Raw genomic sequence first — 22,720 nt, 5'->3', positions numbered from 1 at the left:
AAAAAAAAAAAAGAATAAAAATGGGTAAAAAAAAAAAAAAAATAAATTTTCTTACGCGGGGCGAGCAGGCGGGGCTGGTTTCGCCCCGGGGATTTTTTTTTGCTCGGCCCCCCCCCAAAAAAAAAAAAAAAACACACCCAAAACCCCCCCAAAAACCCCCCAAACACAAAAAAAAGGTACGATTAGGTATAAGTATGCACCACTTAGACGGCTCAGATCAGTGTGTAAATTGTTCTTAAATTAAAGGAAAGCAGCTGAGTGTAAAATTCTTTATTGTCGCTCCTCATTAACGTCAGTGAAGAAGCAGTGGATGGATGGTTCATAATTAAACATCACTAAGCTTCAGTGATATTGCCTTATTGGCTTATATTTATCATGATGAAGCCGAAAAGTATCTGCTGAATGAAGGAAAACATGATTTTCAGTTTTTGTTCTTTTTTCTTTCCATTGGTGTGAGACCATTTAATTAGCTCGCCCTTCCATTACACAGCGCCTCATTCTCTTTTTTTTCTTGTCTTCAAAGTCCGCTAATTAATGTTTTCCTCGTTAAAACGTTTTAATTTCCCGCTGAGATAATAGGATACCATCCTAGCAGAAAATCTTTTATCTAGTTTAATTGTAAAACAGAAGAAACAATGTAAACCAGCAAAGCAAAGTCAAACAGAAGCAAACTAAAAACCCGGCCCTCATTCTTTGAAAATGAAAAAAAAAAGAGAAGCGATAAGACTGAAGCCTTTCCGTTGTTCCATTTTGTTTTATCCAAATTAACTGGTCAAAATGAGAACTAAGAGCACTTTTTTGTTTTATTTAGTCTTTTTGTTTGCATTTTTAAAATCATTCTATGATATCAATTATTCATGTTTTGGAGGAAGATAATTTAAATTCAGTATACGTACGAGTACTCGGTGTATTGTAGTAAGCGGTTCATGGTATGGATTCCACTTCTAAATTCTCATTGACTTAAGATCAATTTAGTCCCGATTGTGATCCTTTAGCCTAATTTTATGTTAGTTCACTCAAATGTGAATCTAAAAGCCGAAACACTGTTTCGTGCATTAACAGACTGATAAATGCATGATCACGAAATACAATGATAAATTAACAGATGAGTTAGCCCTGGTGTTTAGAGCTACATAAATAATTATGATACGCCACTGTTTAATAAGCCATGATCGGTCCTTAACAAATAATAAAACCCGAAAAATGCGATTAATGGTTTGAGTTCAGTAATAAGTATTATTTTTCCAATTAAAACTTTGGTGTTAAACTCCCAGCATCTTTCTAAACTGTATTTGAAAACTTTTCAACGTTTGTCACAAAGACCTGTGGGCTTGCATAATTTAAACGGGTTAAAAAGTGTTTTGATGGACGTCTTAGTAATTGCTTTTAATGAGCTAAGGAATCACCTGTTGCTGCCGTTTATAGAACTCATCTGCGCGACACAAGAGTCATTCGCATCAGAAGCAAGCCGACCAAGCTAGTTCGCCTCACTTATCATGAACACTCGAGGGATCTTACTCTGTCTGTGCGTTACCGTGTTTTTATTGTGTAATCAAGCAAGCAAAGCACAAGATATGTGGCATATTGGAAAAAGACGGTTTCCTTACAAACACATCTTCAAGGTATTTTGTTCAGTTTAGATGGGCCGGGGTGCCGGATCTGATCGCTTTGTATGCCTGTGAAATCTGACAGTGTTTATTCTTTATGTCTTCATGTAGAACGTAGATGCTGAAAGTGATGCTCGTGAGTGGCCTTCTCGGGTCCGCGGAAAGGAAGTACCTCGTCATGGGGAGGTGAGGGTTTTAGAGTTGATTTCTCCAAGTCTTATAATGCTCCATTCAGTTTGTCAATCCCGCCGGCAGAATGGCAACCATAAGTCACTACTTTGGGTAGAATTAAGGCAAAATTTTGAACAATCAGTAACCCATAAGATATATTTAAAAAATTAAAAAAAAAATATTCGAAATTTTACGAGTATTGCCGGCAAGTATAATGGGCCAATTTACCAGTAAAATCTATCCAAGCTGCTTCATCTAAATCACGAAAATCAAACAGCGAGTTTGTGTATCCTTACGCTGCTTTCTGGAAAATCGCTGTTGTTACTCAGTCGGCATTTTCTAAACAGGGATCCATTCCGCTTAAAACCGAGTTATTATTTGGTTTAACAAGCTTTTTTGATCAGAGACACTGAGCACATTTCTTTAATGGCGTTCTTTGAAGCAGATATAATACGAATCAACAGGTTGTTAATATCTGCGTTTTAACTTATACATAAGTAGTTTCAAGTGTCGCTGTGTACAAGATTAATTTGCATCCAGTTCCGCTAAGTTTCTTAGTAGATAATCCCTTAGCCGCGATAAAAAACGCTAACGGCTCAAAAGGGCTTTTGAGTACAAAGGATTCACAAACCAATTGAGTATATACCTTAACTTATCAAGTCCAGAGTCCGATTATTAGTTCAGTAGTGGTGGGCGTTAGATATAAGATAATAACACACTGAGAGCATTTCTCATTTCATTTATTTACAGAATGAAAACCCTGCTGACGTTAAGAAGTGGCTGTACTGACAAGAAGGACTGGCCTACACATCAGTGAAGAACATAGCAACTTTAAACAATCGGCTAAAAGTTTACATCAATACCACTTTTACTAGTCTTTGTTTCATCTGTTTGTAAGAAATTTTTCTCAAAAGTAAGTTTAATAAAAATTAAACATTTTGAAATTTAAACACCGACTTATTAGTTCAGTCTGCGGGTTGCGTACTAAATAATATTACTTACAAGTCAACACACATTTGCATCCCTTTAATCACATAGGAAACATTGGAAAACGAATAACAAGTAGCATCTAAACATCTGCTCTCTTTCCTCGAACGAAATTGCTCGGAAAAGCGACATGGTTCTGTTATCGATGATAATCGTGTTCATTTTCGCAAGAGTTGATCATTACACATATAGCTGGCTATTACCGAGTCAGTAATAAACATGTTTACTATTTGACATTACAGAATGTGAATTTAAACTCGCTAAATATCAAACAAATTAGGATTCTGAATTTTTTTCTCTCCCTCTAAAAAAGCTTTGTTTGTTATCGTGATTACCTTAGTGATTCAAATCAGTCAGTTTATTGTATAGTTATATCTTTCCGTTTTAACCCATGGGCTTAAATTTGAGCAGATGGTGAAGTTGATGTTTAATTGCGCCATTAGCTTCATCTTGAGTTACCAGTGGATCAAATCTTCACTGACTTAAAATTAAAATTGACGTTAAAATGTTCTTAGAAGGTAAGTTATAACATGAGTAAAGAGACGACATTTTAATTTTTGAAAAGCACATTGTAACTTTCATGCAAGTGAAAATTCTTAAGTGAATAAGTATTGCCGAAGTTTTCTGGTTTCGCTCAGAAAATGTTCTCTGGCCGAACAATTCAAACGCCATATATTTAGATAAATTCTCCCAGTGAGCAGTATTGTCTCAAATTACGCTAGCTTTCAACCCTTATTAGCACGGATCCAATCATTAATCAACACAGAACAATGTTTGATGTTGATCTTGAGTCCGCCTAATTGTTAAGAATGCTTATCGCATGATAAAGTACAAAGTGGTTATCGACCTGCCACAGACGTGTAATATCAAGGGATGTTTGCGTTTATTTCAGCTGACACAATAAATACAAATACTGTAGACCATAAATTCTCATGACAAGTTTTAAAAAAATACTATATAAACTAGAGTGTATTACTAGGATTTTCTCTCGTTGAGAAAAATCATATCTTTACACTGTAAAAGATATATCTTTCACCTCATCTTCTCTTGCTTTCACACGTGAAGATATCGATTTCGTCACGTTTGCTAACGAGTTTGCCATGTTTGACCATGTTTCAATGCTAAATGAGCTAAAGTTTTTCGATATTTAGACGAAACATCTTCGGATTTTCCTTAGCAATCTTCGGTAATCTTCGGGAATTTTCGGAAAAGTGAAAATGTTCGTTCGACCTTCAGACAACACTTTGAAAATCTTCGTAAATCTTCGGAAACTGGTCTTAAATCTTCGAAAAATCGTTAAAATCCTCGTTATTAGTAGGTTTATAAAATAAACAAAATAATACATGGTTGCTTGGAGATATGAAATTTCTTTTCTCGTGTTCGATATTTCACTCGAAAAGCAACCATGTATTATCCTCTATATATATTTGGAAAAGAAAAAGAGATACTTCAAAAATAACTCATTTTTCATAGCTTCTTAAGTTGTTCGCAATGAAACAAGTTCATGTGGAAATTATTCTTAATTTACAGTCTTCACAGGAAAGTGAAATTCCTTATTGCCCTCCTCGTTTACATCACTAATTTTAGATTTTCATAGCTACTTGTTTTCCTTTAGTATGTTGACGATCACGTTCATCTGAATTTAATTTAGTGAAATTATACTTCCATCAAAATGATGTGTGCAGCTCAGTGAAGAAGTTGCCATCGGATAGCTTCAGTGATATGACGTGTCCTATTAGCTTATATTTATCATGATGACCCTGAAAAGTACCTGCTTGAAAAAGGAAAGCGTGAATATTAGTTCTTGGTAAAATTACTTTTCATTGGTGTGAGTTAGACACCATCATTCTAGCAGAAACTTTTATCCAGTTTCTTGGCGGAGTTCCATGTTTAAAATTGTAAAACGAAGAAACACTGTAAGCCAAAAGAGCAAAGTCAAACAAAGGCAAGCTAAAAACGTGGCCCTAATTCTTAGGAAATGCGAATCAACGAGATGCGATATTAAAGATAAGGGCCTTTCCTTTTTATTTTCTACAACGGGTTGGAAAAAATTATTATATGCTATCAATTAATCATGTTTTGGAGGTAAATAATTTAAATTCAGAATACGTACGAGTACTCGGAGTATTGTAATTAGTAGTTTATGATATGGATTCCACTTTCAATTTATCATCGAATTTAGCCTTATTTAAAAGCTTAAGCTTAATTTTAGGTTAGTTCACTAAAATGTGAATCTAAAAGCCGAAACGCTGTTTCGTGCATTGACACACTGATTAATGCATGATCACGAAATACAATGATAAATTAACAGATAAAATAGCCCTGGTGTTTAGAGCTACATAAATAATTATAATACGCCACTGTTTAATAAGCCATGATCGGTCCTTAACAAAAATTACCATTCATCCGAAAATTGTGATTAATGGTTTGAGTTCACTTAATAGTACTTTTTTCCAGTTATAAAGCTTTGGTGTTTAAGTCCCGGCATGTTTCTCAACATTTTATTTGTAAGTCTTTTATTTGATGCGTACTGTATGTCACAAGGACCTGTGGGCTTGCATAATTTAAACGGGTTAAAAAGTGTTTTGATGGACGTCTTAGTAATTGGTTTTAATAAAAGAAGATAGCTAAGGAATCACCTGTTGCTGTCGTTTATAAAACTCATCTGCGCGACACAAAAGTCATTCGCATCAGAAGCAAGCCGACCAAGCTAGTCCGCCTCACTTATCATGAACACTCGAGGGATCTTACTCTGTCTGTGCGTTACCGTGTTTCTATTGTCTAATCAAGCAAGCAAAGCACAAGAAATGATCCATGTTGGTAAAAGACGGTTTCCTTACAAACACATCTTCAAGGTATTTTGTTCAGTTTAGATGGTCCGGGCCGCTTTGTATGCCTGTGAAATCTGACAGTGTTTATTCTTTGTCTTCATGTAGAACGAAGATGCTGAAAGTGATGCTCGTGAGTGGCCTTCTCGGGTCCGCGGAAAGGAAGTACCTCGTTATGGGGAGGTGAGGGTTTTAAAGTTGATTTCTTAATCTTGAGCAAGTCTCCGAGACTCCGTTTTGTGTCTTTGTCTTCAAATGATAAATCTAATGAACGCGAATCAAACGGCCAGTTTAAGTATCTCCAGCGGTGAACACGCTGTTTCTTTTTTTCACTCCACGTCACAGTTTTAAAGCTTTTTATTTGGTTCAGCAAACTCGATCTCTTTGATCAAAGACAATCAACACTCGTTTTTGCATTGCGTTCTTGCAAGCAGATAATATGAATCAACAGGTTGTTAATTTGTGCATTTTTAGCTTATACTTAAGTAGTTTCAAGTGTTGCTAGGTTCCGCTAAGTACCTCAGATAATCTTTCAGCGGCGCTTAAAACGATAACTACAAATTAAAAGGGCTTTTGAGTACAAAGGAAATATATTAGTCAACCTATCAAATCCAGGGAGTCTAGAACTAATGAGTTAGTGAAGGAAATTAAAGATAAGGTAAGCTGTGTGTTATATACTGAAAGAGTTTTTCTGGGGGAATATAAATTGACAAATCTATCCATTATTCTTCCCCCTTTTTTATAGAATGAAAACCCTGCTGACGTTAAGAAGTGGCTGTACTGACAAGAAGGACTGGCCTACACATCAGTGAAGAACATAGCAACTTTAAACAATCGGCTTAAATTAAACATCAGTACCAATTATACTAGTCTTTGCTTCATCTGTTTGTAAGAAATGTTTCTGAAAAAGTAAGTTCAGAATAAAAATTAAACATTTTGAAATTTACACACCGACTTATTAGTTCAGTCTGCGGGTTGCATACTAAATAATATTACTTACAAGTCAACACACATATGCATCCCTTTAATCACATAGGAAACATTGGAAAACAAATAACAAGAAGCATATCAATAAACATCTGCTCTCTTCCCTCGAACGAAATTGATCGGAAAAGCGGCATGGTTCTCTTATCGATGATAATCGTGTTTAGGAAACGCGATTTTCCTTGAGTAAACTAAAATAGAGAGGATCATTGTGCACAGACCGGTATTAACGAGTTAATACCAATCATGTGTACGCGTAAAGGAATATTCCTCTTTTTTTTTTCAGAAAGAACAGAAGCTTTAAATTGTTTGCTATCGTAATTATCTTAGTAATTCTTCCCGTTTTAACCTATGCACCTTTTTTATTCTGTGCGCCAACAGCTATATCTTCAGTTACCAATGCCGGGATCAGATCTTGCAGTGACTTAACCGTCCTTTCGGGATTTTTTTTTAGAGTAAAATTGAATTAAAAAATGTTCTGAGAAGAACTGGTTACAACCTAAGTGAAAAGGCGAAGTTTAATTTATTTTTGTTTCATTTTACAACATTTCCCAGTGCAAATAAACTTGAATAATATTACATCACATAAGTATACAGTAAAAATTCTGAAAACCCGCTAGTAAGAACCTAATTTTTCCAGGTTAGCCAGAGCAGGTTCTTATATAAATGGTAGTTAACACAAATTTAGGCTATTTAGGTTCTTAATAGGTTCTTATTTTCTTAAGAAAATTTACAATGATAATGATTCTAATAGAACTTGTAGTGGAATTCGGCCCATTCCTCGGTAAACAATTTGCATACCACATTAAGTGTTAATGTAAAAATGAAGCACTAATCATTTAGAACATGACATTGTATTCACGCAAAGTAATGCCTTGTCCAAACTTATTCCCCAAAAGTAATCCTTTTTAATCAATTTTAGAAAATAAGAACCTGTTTTTAAATTTAAAGCTTAATAGGTTTTTATAAAAGGGGGTCTAATTTGCAAATTTTAGCATAACAGGTTCTTAAATGGAAGGTTCTTACTGGCGGGTTTTTACTGTATTCGAGCTAAAGTTTGCAGGTTGCTTTCCGGCACTGCTCATCTTGGTCAAAAAGGTAAAAAATTTGCTCGAAAAATGCAAGATGCAACATTATTTAGTCATCTGATAGCATAATTGAACCTTTTTGGTTACCGAAAGGCTATCCGTCGAAGATTCATCGTTAACAAGCCACCTGACAATGTTAATAGATGTGAATGAAACTCCTCCGCACAAGCGTCAAAACAAACTTTGAAACGTTTGAGCAAGAAATTAATGTCAACATTAGAGTAATAGCAACAGCATAAAGGAAACTTACTAATTAAGCCTATTTCCATTGACATTTTTTGGTCCCTTTTAGAAGTGAGATGACATGCAGCATTCACTGCAAGATAGACAAATAACACAATTTACAAAAAGTCTAGGACTTTCTGTGCAAATATTTCAGGCTTGTCACATACCGACATATTTGTACTCTTAAAACTCCAAAATTTCTACAATATAAATGCAGCGAGACCAACAATGCATGTAGAATTTTTACTTCCTCCAGTATGTAGCTACACGTTTACAGAAAACTCCCTTACACATCTAATTGTTTTGGTTAGATCAAGTTAATTGCTTTTAAAACACTGTAGAATAACACCTGAATTAGCGAGAGCTTTTTAATTAAATTGGCAGCGAATTGCGTAGTCGCACGTGATAACTTGTCTAGACAGGCCTGAGCTTAATAAGTCACATCTCAATCCAAGATGAATTGCCAATTTATTTTGGTGGATTTCAAAATAGCAACAAGTTAAATTGTCATACCCCGCAACTGGAAGGCCTTCCAAAACCTCTGATGTTTTAGCACTAAAAGAGACCCGGCCTGAACAATCGATAAAAAAAGAAAAAATTTAAAATAAAAAAATTTTCCGTAAGATTGGTCACGATTTCCAATAACAAAGAATAAATGGCACGAATATAACGATGGTATCGAATATCATCAAATATCGGTTTCATCGATTGAACACGCCGGGAAAGAGAACAAGAACTGAGCGCGATAAGCTTTGATACAAAATGACCAGTGACTTTCTCTTCACATTACTGATAATAATATACATGAAAAAATTACTCGATTCTGATTGGCTGAGAGCAGTGCAGTTCAGTTGTAACACCACACAATAACAGTATTTTCAATGAGAGCATTTTCGAAAATAAGTGTGGAGTAAGTAATCATACCGATTTTCTCGTTCAATTTGGAATTAATTTGCACTTGTGGGTTTTTCAAAAACTTGATATTGCACTCGCCGAAGCGGCTCGTGCAATTTCAGCTTTTTGAAAAACTCACTCGTAAGCCTCCCGCCTTAAAAAACAACAACAACCCCCCCCTCCCTAAAATAGGTAGAGCAAAGCAAGCATGACACTCTTATGCTCAGACATACAACACCCATCTTTATTTATTGTTTAAGATTAAAATATACAAATGTCAACAAAGCTCTCAGTTGTGTTTTAAAGAACGAAAAAATCCGCGAACTAAAAATCAGTGAAATTCAATTCTGACTGCAACTGCAGACTTCAGACTGCAATTCTGAATAACAGCAACTCCCTTAAGATGGGACAGGGGGGTCTGAACCCCTCGCCTCCTGTACCTGGGGTAACAGTACCTTTTACCCATTACTCTCGCTTCCCGCCCCTTTCCGTAGTGGTTCCGTCCTCTTCGTTCAATTTCTATTGCGAAATAAAACGAATTTGACTCGTTTTCTCCCGGTTCCCGCCACCTCAGTTATTAACATCACTAATCGGATAGACTCCAAAAAGGGAGACTATCTTACTATCGTAAGATAGTTATTTTTCGTAAGAATGACTTGGCTTCTTTGTCACTGATCTGTGGATTGACTGAAACAAAGACACAGACAGAAATGTTAACATTCACATCATTTTATTTTGTACAATAGAATAGAATAGAACAGAACAGAACAGAACAGAATAGAATAGAATAGAATAGAATAGAATAGAATAGAATAGAACAGAACAGAACAGAACAGAATAGAATAGAATAGAATAGAATAGAATAGAATAGAACAGAACAGAATAGAATAGAATAGAACAGAATAGAATAGAATAGAATAGAACAGAACAGAATAGAATAGAATAGAATAGAATAGAATAGAATAGAACAGAATAGAATAGAATAGAACAGAACAGAATATAATATAATAGATCAGTAGAAACTCAGCTGTGTTCTATTGGAAATCCGCGAATCTGATTGGTTCTCCCACTGATTTCTATTCGCCGATAGAAAACAGTCGCGCGCGAGAGCTCTTTTAGCGGTAAATTGTCTTGATTTTTGTCTTCAAAGTTCACAATATTGTAGGTTTTGGACTGCAATCCTTTAAAGTTTCTACTAAAACAATTAGACTACTGCCTTCGTTTTCTATGAGCGATAGTAACTCGGCTGCGCCTCGTTGACTATTTGCTCATAGAAAACTGGGCTCGTAGTCTAATTGTTAAATAGAATAGCATAGAAAAGAACAGAACAGAACAGAACAGAACAGAATAGAATAAAAAAAAATTCCAGGCTGTGGAGTTGGCGGGTTTCCCGTCCGTGAACATCAGATCTTTCACAAAACTTATTGCTTTTAAATTTTAAAAGCTTTAAGTTATTTAAAAATAACTGGGTGTTAAATTATTAAACATTTGTACATGAAAAACAAAACTGTAGAAACGAATTGCGAAAAGGCACCCAGAAATTTGGTAAACGCGAAAACAGCAACTCAATACCTTTGTTAGGAAGTACACTTTTCTTTTTGCCACCTTCAGATCTTTGATCCTCTTGTGATCGTTCAAACGCCTCGTGCTGACTTTCTGCTCCTTCTTGCTGCTGTTCAGTGACGTCGTTAAAGTTTTCTTGGTAGTCTTCGTGCATCCTGTGCTGATTTTCGTGGTGTGCCTCGTGCACATGCTGCATATGATCGATATTATTTCGTAGGTCTTCGCCATAATGGTCGTAGAATTCGTGGAAATATTCATAGGGTAGTGGGCCCCAGTCAGGCGCGGATCGCGCGATTACAAAGACGGCGCAAGCAAGTACAAGAATAATAAATAAGTGGTAACTCATAGTTTTAGTCAAAGGTTAGGTAGACACAAGCATCAGTGAACCTAAAAAACAATCCAAAAAACAGAAAATATAAATCAAAGTTGTCGACTCAAACTGTAAACAAATGCGATTTATATTTTTATTGCATCATTTGTCAGGATTATTATAGAAGCAATTATTTTTCTTAAGTGCCGGGGAACCGGTGCCAAAAACTTGTTAAGTTCTGAATTGTTTAAAACCTTGCACTGCATTTACTACTGATTCTTATATTTGTTTATAAACAAGCAATTGCAGCTTATAACTTTTTACATAAATCAATGAAAAAAATCCGTTTCCACCTGAAAGTCAAGGAATCATGAAGGGATTACAGGTAAACTACCAGTAGATTTAGCTTAACACCTGTCGTGATAATTTGTTTATAAGACCATCTTTCCACTCAAACTTATTTCACGTTTTTGAGATTTTATTTATATTTATTGTAGACATAACACACAGGAAACTGTACTTACCTTAATAAACAGCTAAATACGTTTTCGAGGGAAGGCGTTGCCTTGCATTTTACTGAGCGCGGATAAAGTTAACGTGATGATGTCATCACAGGTTGAGCGCTGAGAAAAACATTTAATTCAAGAGTCATTTTAGAAACACAGCCGACTCCCGAGTCAGGTTTGGTTGACATCGTGAAATAAATTACGTTCCAAAAACATTCTTATCTCTTTGATATACAAGACAAAACAAGTTGCATATTACTAAAGATTTGTAACTTCGTGTTGAATATTGGTTATATTTTGTTGCGATTTGATGATCGAGCAGTTTGCGAACATGCCGCCAAAAATGGAAAGAAAAACAAACAGTTGATATACTGCAGTCAAAATAAGGCAAAGAAATATTGTTATTAATTTATTGACATGATTTTATTGATTTACTTTTTTTTTATATTGAGAAAAAGAAAAACAACAATAAATTATATTTTAAAATGATGCAAAAATATTTCACTAACTGTTTTCTAATTTTCATCGGAGTGGTGGTAAATTTTTCGTACATGAGTAAAAATCGTGCTGATACAAGTGTTGTTTTCTAATCGAGAGAGGGACATCCTCTAATGTTGTTGGGTTAAACATCCATTTTTTAGTCCGCAGTTCATCCAAGATATCTAACTTGTAATGCCTCCATTTTTCACCTGCCACAAAACTACGGAACACTTCTTTCCTTGAAGGGATTTCTTTATTGAGTTGTTGCTTCATTTCTTCTAAGCTGCGTCCTTGGTCATGTTTATTCAGAACACTTCTTGGGACTAAAACGAGCTCAACCTGAAAACGTCAGATAAACAAAACTTTTGAAAGTATAAAGGAAAACGACCTGTAACAAGAAAGCTTGTCACCCTACAGAACTCACGCAGAGTAATTTTTTCATCCTAACGCACCTCGCTCCTGGGTAGCTCACAGGGACTCTAATCTTATGCATAGGTGAACTGGATTTGTCGGGCAGTGTTACCGGTCAAAGGTAAAAGGGTAAAAGGGTTCACACGAATGTGCATGATTGACGGTGCTTACTTTTGACAAACCCTTTTCCTGGCTTCATGCGCCTCGTGCGCCTCGTTGTTTGCTAATAGAAAACGAGGGTGAGTAGTCTAATTGTTTTGGTAGACACTTGAAATATCCTTTTTAACTGTCAAGCGCGCGCAAGGAGTGCATTCCACGCGTCCGGAGACGACTGGGAAAGAGTCAGCACCTGCAGCATGTTTGGAGGCCGTGAGATCAATAACAGATGACAGTGCACGTGGTCATGATCAACAACAGAGACTTCCTTACCCTGTTAACAGACATGATGCTCATTTTCGCGAAATCCTCTCCAACGCCAAAGTAATCTCCTTCACCAAGGCGACTGATAACAAGGAAGTACTTTTTCACGTGATCGTAGGCTTTTATTTTAAACAGGGGGTCTATATTGTTATTGTTTTTCACTGGGGGTAGAATAAGTCTTCTTTGGCCTACAGCAGGTGTCCTTCTTATAAGAGCCATTTCTTGTATAACCTGACACTGGCCGGATCTTATAAAGTAAGCAAACTCTCCTGGGTACCCTGCGTCATGAAGAATCACCTGAAATAGAGGAGTTCACTATATTAGGATGGTTGCCCTGTGGGTTAATCTGAGCCCACTATCTCTTTTGAAACTCGTTCAGCAAAACTGCTTTCTATTTTATTCTATCAACGTTTGCCATCATTAGTATATGTTAACGGCAAAGCGTGGAGAAATAGATTCGAGTATACATCAGTAGCGTTGGTTACACCACTTTAGGTGGACAAAGTGAGTTCTCCAGAATATTTTCCTATGGTAAAATAGCCAGGGTTTTGAATTACTCTGGTATTTAAGAAATTATTACATAGTAAGTGTGGATATCAGTGTGAGAAAGCTGTGAATAAAATCTATATAATCACGCACTTCACATGCACTGTCGAAAACTCAGCTTCTCTCTTGTTGGTTTATTTGGGGAGCGACCCCTTTATGCACAAAGGGTTCTGCTAATGGGTGTTTCTATTGGATCTCAGTCACTCAACCATGTTAATCTACCCCGCTAGATAAATTTCCCCGAGGTGACCTGAAAAAGCTACATTCCCCAAGGAAACGCCATATTTCTCATTTAAAATGGCCTACCGCGGCTTAAGCTGACTGTATTGAGAACGGAACTGTGTGTGAACTGTATGTAGTTGTGTGAGGTCCCTTTCAATTTACCGAAGGTCTGAAAGCCCCCTTTACATTCTTGACACATCCTGGTGTTTACTGAGAGAAATGAAGTTGAGTAATTGATCATACATCAAATAATCGGCGAAATATTTTGTGAATTTGAATCGGATTACATTTAAAGGCTTGGTTTCTATGGCAATTGTTTTTGCCAACGAGACAGCCGAGCCAAGAGGCGAGGCTGTCGAGGCGGCAGAATCATAGAGCCATGTGCGTATGAGTGTATAGGCAGAGAAAATCTTAAGTTCTGCGTAAGGGACTCTTTTTTTGACCATATTTGGGTGTAAGTAAACCCCATATTTGGGTTGTATTGTTCTTCCCAACTGGTTCCCAGTCTCTCACTCCTTGCTAGAGAGCAAATGACCAAAATGGCGTCCACGCGGCTCGCTGTTAAAATTTTCAATGTGGTCATTCATCCCTTTAATTTAACGATAAATACACCTTTAGAGAACTATAAATTGAAAGAGAATACCCTAAAATATTCGACCGCCGATAAAACGAACATCAAGGTCTTTAAAGCGATGAAATAATCTTTCGACTTTGGAGTCCTTTGATTTACGATCGAAGAGAGACATGAAAATCAAAAGCGGACTGTTGACTTCAAATAGAGTTTTCTTGAATTATGAGTATGCCGAAGTCGGGCAAATGCTTCCTTTTAGTGTTGATTTGTGTTTATAGTAATTGTTTGACCGATGATTTATTCCAAATCAAATACCGTTTATATTTTATTTGGCACGCATTTTCGCTCCGTGAAGGAAATTAACATCAATACAAAGCGACGCTCACTAAAACTACTGCATGTCATACACACAAGAAAGTCAAAAGTTTTTTGCTTCTAACGGCAAATGTAATGTTTACTTGAATAAAAATTTTGTCTACAAATAATCCTTGACCTTCAAGTTTTGTTTTTTATTCAAATTTTTCAAGTTTTGCGTAACTGAACAATAGAACATGACACTTCGCATGCGAGACTGAAATCTGACCCGTGCATTACTGTCTGATTACTGAAAATTATTTTTAAAAAAGCATCTTAGCAGTTTTGATTTTGGGATTTGATTTATAAGAAGTTCTTGAAATGCAACTATCCCTTTTGTGAACGGAAACATTTTAACCATCGCGTGTTGTATTTACAAAACAGTGATTAAACCTCATTTATTGCCTACATTTTGTGACATTTTAACGTTGAAAAGAATTTAAAGATTTGTCAAGAGTTATCAATCTGTCAATCCCGTAGCCTGCGTAGCAGACATCTGTGTACGTTTTTTAGTGTGTTTTAAAGACTGCGCGATCGCGAGAATACGCGCGCTGGAAACTACGGCGCCTGCTACGCAGGCTATCAAGCCTGTGTCATTTATGAACACCAGTAGCACTTTTTTAGCATATTACCTAAAATACAATTTACCATATTTTGGGTCATTTCAAATATAGTTCTATCAAAAACCATTCAATATCTGTTCTTATGAACAAACATGAGTATTTCGCTCGTTGGCACTTACCGAAAGGTACAACTAGTAATAGCTATAAGAAGGATTATACAGGCATCCATGAGGCCTTGCGTGTAACGATCGCAGGGAGCTTTGTTCAATTTCCTGGTTTGGACTGGTTTTCGATTGTGCTACACTATTTAGACGTGGAAAAAGTAACTTCAATCATTTAATATTTCTTATTTGCATCCAATTTTCGTGTGATGTTATTGTAAGCAAGCTTATTATCTATTAGTCACACTGATAACTGCCTTGCTCTGTTTATTCGGGCATACACTATGGTCCGCGCGTATGACGACTTATATTGGTTTGCTGCATCCTTAAATCTGGATACATTAGCATATAACTTCACCAGAGGGTACTGGCGTTGAAGTTCGCATAAGATTCACTTGTGTCCCCATACATTTTGACACATGGATTGCCTCAGTTTGGTCTTCCAGCGTCTTATTTAATATAATACACTAGACTGAGGTCATTTGGGAACGTGATACCGCGAGGTAGAATACAGTCTTTGAATTGTCGAAATTGCATAGGTCATGTCAATATGCTGATTTAAACCAAGAAAATCCCACATATTTAATTTATCATGATATTGTCAATTTGAGCTTGAAATCTTCGTCTCTTATCAAAATGCATCGGGAGATCCCGGTAGTACAAGATGGTTACGATCTGACTGCTGGAGATTAACAAAATCCAAAACTTCAACGATCAGTCGGGATCGGCTTTCGCCAGCCTTTATAGCACGAAGAGTTGTTTATTTTTTTTACAGTTAGGATGAGTTCATAATGTACACTAATGACTTTCACGAAGTTTTAAATTTGTTGATTCTGCGAACCTTTTTCGCGCTCGGAGTGAAAGTTAGATATTGCCAGCTTACCATAACGCAAACTGCCAGCAAAAGGTTATCATCGCATATTGAAGGCGAAGATATCTCCCGCATCTCAACCAGCCTGTTTTAAAACTGAACTACTTTGCGCGAAATTTAAACCACGGAAATTAAACGCTTCATGGTGAACATTCTTGATACAGGCCACCGCCCTGTTTTTAGCAAAACCTCAATTTCTCGTCATGGTTAAAGTGGTTGTAACGTGCAACTGATATACTTCAAACCGTCTGTGGTTTATTTTTACCCATAAATGGTTTGACTACCTCATGACGATACATATGTAACGAACCAGATAAGATAGTTATTCTACTTTCTCGTTTACAGACCTTTAAGGTCATTAAACTATCATTTTCGTACTATGCGGTTACTAACTTTCTTTTTTAAATCATATCGTATCAAACATGTACCCGAATCGAATTTTCATCATGATCACGAGTATAAAACATTGCCAGTGAATTGAAAAAATATAAGACATCTGCATAAATAGAAAATATGAAACATCCGTCTTCGAGATTGACACTTATAATAAGGTGAAGTAGAGAGGTGGAAATCATTTTTCAAATTAATTTCAAGTTGAAGATTTTATCTGTCATATAACCTGTGGACAGTTGACACTGGTCCTCTCGAGAAGGAAACGAACATCACACTGGAGATAACTCACATCACTGTCCGCTCAGTTCAAAAATGCTTTATTTCAATTGCAATTATTTGGCTTAGAATTAACTTTATTGTTCGCGACATTTTTTATAGATAAATACCCTGAATTTAGAAATGAGTATTATTGAGACTACACGGTTTCATTTCGATACTGAATTTGTTTCGCTCAGTATTGAACTATTGTTCTTTGTCTCTCACCAACAAATGCACGTGAGAGAAATACGCCACAATGAGTTGGTTATTTACCTTTAGTTTAATCGAAAAAACGGCAAGATATCTTTATAAAAAATATTTGATGCAAGGAAGATTTCGTGTTTAACATAATAAACATACAGCTCCTGGTGGTAATTATAACCAACATCAATAATAAAAAGAGTCAGTAGTTGTGTGAGATAAATTTTACGAAAAACTCGAAATATCTGACTGTCTTCTAGCCCTAATATCGCAGAGGTCTTGATACAGAGATCTGAAGGTCTTGATAAACGCCTGCCTCAGATCCTTGCTAAAGACAACATATATGAAGGGGTTAATGGCAGAGTTAATGTTCGGCAGCGTGTACACAAAGGCAATATTAATGAAGTAAAACAGACCGCTTAATTCAGGATTATGATGAGTATTTAAGCACGTTTGGCACCAGGTTTGGACCAGTAAAATGATGAAAGTTGGTAACCAGCAAATGACAAAAGCGCCCACCACTATTGCCAGAGTTTTTGTGGCTTTTAGTTGTTGCTTGTACAATGTTTGGTGACTTTCACTTCTCTGAGGCACGCTTGGTTGAACGGGTGTTGTTAATCTTGAAATAGCGCGGAAGTGTTCCATGGCGATCTTAAAAATGTAACCATAAGCGCATATAATCACCACAAGTGGGAAGAAAAAACCCACAACAGCAGCGAAAGTGTAGAAATAAGGATCAGGCTTGTAGCAGCCGTTATCGATTCCAACGATCATCCCAGTGGGATAGGTCCAGTTGGTCAAGCCAGATGATGCCACGATGAACGAGTAAATCCACACAGAGGACAGCATCACCCATGATGTCTTTTTAGTTACTATTTGGTGATATCTCAAGGGATACTTCGTGGCCAAAAATCTATCGATACTTATTAATGCTAAGTTGCCAATCGAGGCGCAACAACAAAATAGATCAGCCCAGATCCAGAACAAACATGCATCTTCACTCAGACACCAGTAAGTGTTGTGTAATGTCTGATGGATGCGAAATGGAAGCGAGAACGTGGCAACCATCAAATCCGAACAGGCCAATGAAGCGACGAGATAGCTGGTGAACGTGTGAAGATTGCTGTTGAATAATACCGTCAAACATACTGAAAGGTTTCCCAGTAGTGTTGTAATGGCGATCAAGATGAGAAAGCACGACTGAGCCACAAATGATGTTGATGTCGGTTCTCGGCACAACTCCAGATGACTTACAGTCGGCGAGGTAAAGTTAGTAGCAGTCATGGATGGGCCTTTTTCTGGTGAAAACGCATCGAGTATTTGTAGGCGGTAGCACGCGGCCAGAGGGTTTTCGTTGTTAAAATTGCAGCCGTTTTTCTTTTGATTTAGAATGCTGTTGTAAATATAATTTAAACCCCTCGTCGAAATTCTAATTTATTCAGTCGAGTCGAACACATTTAGCACTTCGCGTGTGAAGTGTAAGTGGAGTAAAGTAGCCAAACTTTCAACCGAAGATTGTAAAACGGCCAAGGCGCTGAGGTGGCGAGTATTGTGTGCTCTGTAAAGACAGGCCAAAAACAAATATCACCACTGACTCTCTCTACAGTAGGCGGAGTCTCCGCTCTATCCACCTTGAAAAAAAAACTATGAATTTAAACGGAAACAAAGACATCAAAAACCAAACAGGTTTTAAAATTTCGAAGTGTTCAAGTCTTGTTTATACATCAGTCAGTTTCAAAATGATTTTATCATAACAAACTTTCCAAATGATGCCGCTCGCCGCATGCATTTTGACATGGTTTTTATTGATTCAGATGGGAACACACACAAAATACGACGAAACACCGTACATTTTATTGACTTGAAATGGCGTGCTGTCAAAATTTTAGACAACTCGATCAATCATATTAAGGCGAGTTAATAAGATGTCGCGTTTTTATCCAAATACGACAACTATTGTCTTACAGAAACAAAGACAAAATATCATACAATCTTTAAATAAAAACGTAAAATCAAGATTTACATCAGTGGAAGTATTAGGAAATATGTGTAGGAGGAAATGAACAGAATTTTAATAAAATGTGTGTAAATACAATTTTAAAAACCAAATTTGAATTAAGCGTGATTAAAGACAACTTCCTCATCGTTCCCCGAGCTTCTGTACTTTATATAAGAATTTCAACTTAATCTTTTCTATGTAAGTATCGCTGTTGGGTTGATACTTATATCAGCTATACAATCAAACATTTTTCTTCTGGTTAGAATAAAATGTAAAAAATGTCAAAGGGGTGCATTTAAAACTTGTCAAAGAACTTCTCCACTGCGTTGGCGTAAACTAACAGCTGTATTCACGTTCTTGTGCAAACAGTGCAAGTTGGTCACCACACACTAAAACATTACTCTATCTTTGGAAAAGAAAAGGATTATGCTCGCCTTTTAATTCAATAACACCTCACCCACTCATAATGAACCACTTTAGCGTGTACCTGACTATATTTTTTTTGTGAAAGACCTTCAGTAACTCCGATTCGTCGGGCGGTCATCTATTTTTAAAACGAAAAATTCAATAATTCAGATAATTTATAGACAAAATACCGACAAAAATAACACATTTTTCATTCTTTCGGTTAAAAACATTAAACTTTATTTAATTCAATTTGGTTCAATGTTAAATCCAAAGTGGAAGCTCTCAATCATTCATAATTATTTCAATGTTTTGATTTCACCCGGCCTCCCCTTTAAACTTGAAATTATGTGAAACGGAAAGTCCTTGATTTGTATTAGTTCAAGTGACGGTGTGCGCTGCTCTCCGCTCGCCTGTGGCGTCTGGTCGTCCTCGCGCCGGCTGCTCGCGCGGTGTGCGCCTCGGCTCTGCGCCCGGCGGGCGCCTGTCGCGGCCCTCTCGGCGCCTCTCCCTCTCGTCCCTCGCCCCGGGTGTCACCGTAACGTATTTATTGACGGCTTGTTGTAAACATGCGACACGCTTTTGCAGTTCTGTTGATATCCATCGTATGAAAACCAAGGAAAGATTCGAATTAATTCTAGAAAAACATGCCAAAATTTAGTTAAACGTGTTGGAACTCCTGAACATATTAATCAAGACTCGGTACGAAATCGTGAAAGTCGAAGTTCATTATTATTATAATTAGGAAGTGTGCTTTACTTTGACAGTACAGCATTGGTCACAGCAAACAATGCTCAGGGTTCCACCAGTTGGGGTAACATGTGATGGACTCTGATCAAGTCAGAGAGGCCGAAAGAATACTGAAATGTGATGGACTCGGAGTCAGAGAGGCCGAATGACTAATCGAATTCTGTTGAAGTGGTTACCTTGGTTCATTGCTGGGATCAGATTTTGATTTATATCAGAAACTGATCAGTTTCATTTGCTTCATGTGTTGAAGCAAATTCTGCTGTCAGTCGCAGAGTCGTCGAGAGTGCCACCAAACTCGGCCTTTTGCCTCAGTGGAAGTGAACACTGTGTATAAGACTTAGGGAACAAACGCCGGTTTGCCACTTTTTATTGAAATAGAAGAAAAGCAAACTTCTAATTTCGTCTTGTGTTCCATTCAATTTGAGGTTCTGACTTCTTAAAGTGACAAAATTACTATTTGAAATGGAAGCATGTGAACTGACAAGGTTATACAGGGTAAGTTCTATTGTGTTCACACTAGGTCGGTACAATTAGTCTTTAAGTGAAACATGTTCACATCAGGAGGAGTATTAATTTTCGGGAATCACGATCGAAACACGTCTATTCAATCTGAGTGTGATTGAAACAAGCTCACCAGGTAGTTTCAACATAAATCAGACGAAACACGTTAAACTTGGCGGCCAAAGGTGAGGAGGAAACCGCGCAACCTCGGAGAGAGAGACCCTGGGAACGAGGTTGGAAACCGCGGACCCTAGGGGCTTGACAAGTTGGAAGGCAAATGCGAGGTAATTTGTTATTATTAAGATTGGATGTGAGTGCCGTAAAACTGCATACACTATGAATCAGATACAAATCGTGTTTAGAAACGGACACCAAATATGAACAATATAATTAGAAAAATATTTTGGGGAAATGCATTTCATTTAAGCCTGTCTATAAACACGTTTTGGTGCTAATGTGAAGGCAGTAATAATGACGCAGATTAATCAACGGATGCTTTGCGCATCAGCTCCTCAATCACTGTGATTTGAATACGTTACTAAAGCACGGACAGATGTGGTGGCTTCAGTATCGCGGCGACGCAGTACAACCTGACCAGTCTTAGTCTGAATTCGATTACGCCGGCGGCGTTATAAATTTTTTTTAGTTTGAGGGGGGGGGTTTATTGGGGGGGGGGGTTTAAGAGAGGGGGGGGGTTTATTAAAATTTATTTATTTTTTTTTTTTGTTTTTTTTTTTTTTTAAAAAAAAAAAAATAAAAAAAAAAAAAAAAAAAAGAAAAAAAAAAAAAAAATAAAAATAGAAAAAAAAATTAAAAAAAAAAAAAAAAAAACCTCAACAACAAAAAAATTTAATAAAAAATTTTAATAAAAAAAAAAAAAAAAAAAAAATTTTCTCTTGTCTTCTCTTTTGGGGGGGGGGGGGGGGCGCTTATTCGAGGCTGGGCGCTTATTAACTTTTCCTACCTACAGAGTGGGCGCTTATTCGAGGTGGGCGCTTATTCGAGGTTGGGCGCTTAATCCAGTTTAGATTAGTACAGTGAATCGTATTGCCCAGTCTTTGTTATTAGTTGTTAGTTATTATTAGTCTAACTAATTACCCAGTGAAACGTTTTTGTGAGTTCAACCAGAAGTTCATTATTATCAGGGACGAAGTTCTGGTTGAACGTATTCCGTCCAGTCGTCTTATTGATCGACTATTGACTAGTCGACCTTTTAATTTTAGTGCAGTCAAACATCTCTAGTTTAACTTATTGTACAGTGTAACGAATCCTTAATCTAACTTATCACCCAGTCTAACTTATTGTCCAGTCAAAGGTATAGCTCACCTTTTTTTGTCCTGAGTCAAACGTATATTGCCAGTCTAATGTTTTGTCCATCAAACTAGCCCAGTCTAACTAACTGTCCAGTCAGTCACTGATCACTCACCGTGTTTGGGGGGTACTCGACCAGTTTAGCTCTTCTATTCAATTGTTCTAACTCCTTGGGTGTGTAGCATTTGAAATATGGTAATGACCTTAACAAGGAGATCCTTGTCTCCCATTCCTGCTGATGACATTTTTTCAAAACCTGTCAACCAAAAGAAAATGTTTATCTGAGCTGCGGTCAATATCATTACGTGAGTGTTTAAAGTTTGAAAGATATATATGTACCATATCAAAGTCGGGTTTGTCCACCGTTAGGAACTCTGCGGTCGTCTTACAGATGATAGTTGCTGCTCTTTTGATGTCGTGAAGAAGTGCCAGCTCCCCAAATGAGTCTCCAGCGAACATTTCCCCTACGATCTGAGATGTAACATTTTTAACATTAACTTCAGCACTAAGAGCAGTCAAGGGACGCTTGAGGTGGTTTTATATCACTGTAATTCTTACAAAATGGGCATTGATTGGTCAATTGGGACTGTGATTGCATGCGAACTGACAAACTTCTGTCTTCTTTTCTGATTGTTCATGATACTGAATTACTCATTCAGAAAAGACAGATATTCTATTGCTTTTTAATATTAACATTAAGTAACCTGCTTCTTGGTGTGCCCTGTCCGTTTGTCAATCTCTGCCACTTGAACTAACACGCTTCCACTTACGATGAAATACATGGACCTTCCAGGGTGACCTGATGTGAGATGAACAAACAGGACCTTTTAAGATCCTAGATCGGGTTTACTGTTTAGTGTTTTGACTGCGACATTTTTATGACTGTTATGTGTCATAAAGGGTGATAACTTTTATTTACAGTCACGTGTTACAATTTGCATCCTAAATACCAAATAAAAAATAAAAACCTTATACTCCAAAGATTACTGATGAAATTTTAACATTAATAAGTCAAAAAATAACTATTTCTATTTCAGTGTCTTCTGAGGGTTTTGTGATTCACATCAAACCTTTGGAGCTGGGTAAGTGCTGAAAACCGGCACCAAGGGTGAGGGTTATGTTTTTAGTGCAGAATGCACT

The 22,720-nt window shown here is 36.9% G+C and overlaps 4 protein-coding genes and 2 long non-coding RNA genes across 9 annotated transcripts in view; 2 read left to right on the top strand and 4 right to left on the bottom strand.

Annotated features, from left to right (window-relative positions):
* The window catches only part of LOC144659490 (origin recognition complex subunit 2-like), a 142,836-nt gene that overhangs the window by 25,737 nt on the left and 94,379 nt on the right, over nt 1–22,720 (bottom strand). The window lies entirely within an intron of this gene.
* On the top strand, nt 1,435–2,728 carry LOC144659989 (uncharacterized). The gene is made up of 3 exons (XR_013572009.1): nt 1,435–1,622; nt 1,719–1,793; nt 2,529–2,728. It is a non-coding gene; the product is annotated as an uncharacterized LOC144659989 (long non-coding RNA).
* LOC144659988 (uncharacterized) lies at nt 5,434–6,539 on the top strand. The gene is made up of 3 exons (XR_013572008.1): nt 5,434–5,620; nt 5,702–5,776; nt 6,339–6,539. It is a non-coding gene; the product is annotated as an uncharacterized LOC144659988 (long non-coding RNA).
* LOC144660389 (uncharacterized) lies at nt 9,013–11,475 on the bottom strand. Of its 2 annotated transcripts, XM_078521003.1 has the most exons (3): nt 11,182–11,475; nt 10,357–10,734; nt 9,013–9,471 (listed from the first exon to the last, which is right to left on the bottom strand). In XM_078521003.1, exons 2-3 carry the CDS (start codon nt 10,691–10,693, stop codon nt 9,407–9,409), a joined length of 402 nt encoding a protein of 133 aa, XP_078377129.1. In that variant the 5' UTR covers nt 10,694–10,734; nt 11,182–11,475; the 3' UTR covers nt 9,013–9,406. The 2 variants fall into 2 exon arrangements, with proteins under 2 accessions (XP_078377129.1, XP_078377128.1); XM_078521002.1 differs by having other exon boundaries at nt 10,357–11,475.
* Nucleotides 11,562–22,720, bottom strand: part of LOC144660386 (cyclic nucleotide-binding domain-containing protein 2-like) — a 21,511-nt gene continuing 10,352 nt past the window's right edge. For all 3 annotated transcript variants that reach the window (XM_078520999.1, XM_078520998.1, XM_078521000.1), the window contains 5 exons: nt 22,285–22,379; nt 21,920–22,051; nt 21,696–21,836; nt 12,484–12,771; nt 11,562–11,982 (listed from right to left, as the gene is read on the bottom strand). In XM_078520999.1, the coding sequence (XP_078377125.1) occupies nt 11,686–11,982; nt 12,484–12,771; nt 21,696–21,836; nt 21,920–22,051; nt 22,285–22,379 (953 nt within the window). In that variant the 3' untranslated portion in view covers nt 11,562–11,685. The remainder of the gene's footprint in view (nt 11,983–12,483; nt 12,772–21,695; nt 21,837–21,919; nt 22,052–22,284; nt 22,380–22,720) is intronic.
* Nucleotides 16,467–18,277, bottom strand: LOC144660388 (alpha-1A adrenergic receptor-like). Its single transcript, XM_078521001.1, has one exon. The coding sequence runs from the start codon at nt 17,896–17,898 to the stop codon at nt 16,840–16,842; it is 1,059 nt and encodes a 352-aa protein (XP_078377127.1). The 5' UTR covers nt 17,899–18,277; the 3' UTR covers nt 16,467–16,839.

The sequence above is a fragment of the Oculina patagonica genome, chromosome 7 (genome assembly GCF_052425735.1).
Source record: "Oculina patagonica isolate OP01 chromosome 7, crgOcupat, whole genome shotgun sequence".
Lineage (NCBI taxonomy): Eukaryota > Metazoa > Cnidaria > Anthozoa > Scleractinia > Oculinidae > Oculina > Oculina patagonica.
The sequence above is the reverse complement of the archived record's forward strand: the minus strand, read 5'-3'. Positions and strand labels throughout refer to the sequence as shown.

Excerpts from the sequence above, each read along its gene's own strand:
- LOC144660389 (XM_078521002.1), bottom strand. The coding sequence starts at position 10,693 with ATGAGTTACCACTTATTTATTATTCTTGTACTTGCTTGCGCCGTCTTT. Across the intron at positions 9,472-10,356 it reads AAGTGTACTTCCTAACAAAG|TCAATCCACAGATCAGTGAC; the intron begins GTATTGAGTTGC and ends TCTTTGTTTCAG.
- LOC144660388 (XM_078521001.1), bottom strand. The coding sequence starts at position 17,898 with ATGACTGCTACTAACTTTACCTCGCCGACTGTAAGTCATCTGGAGTTG.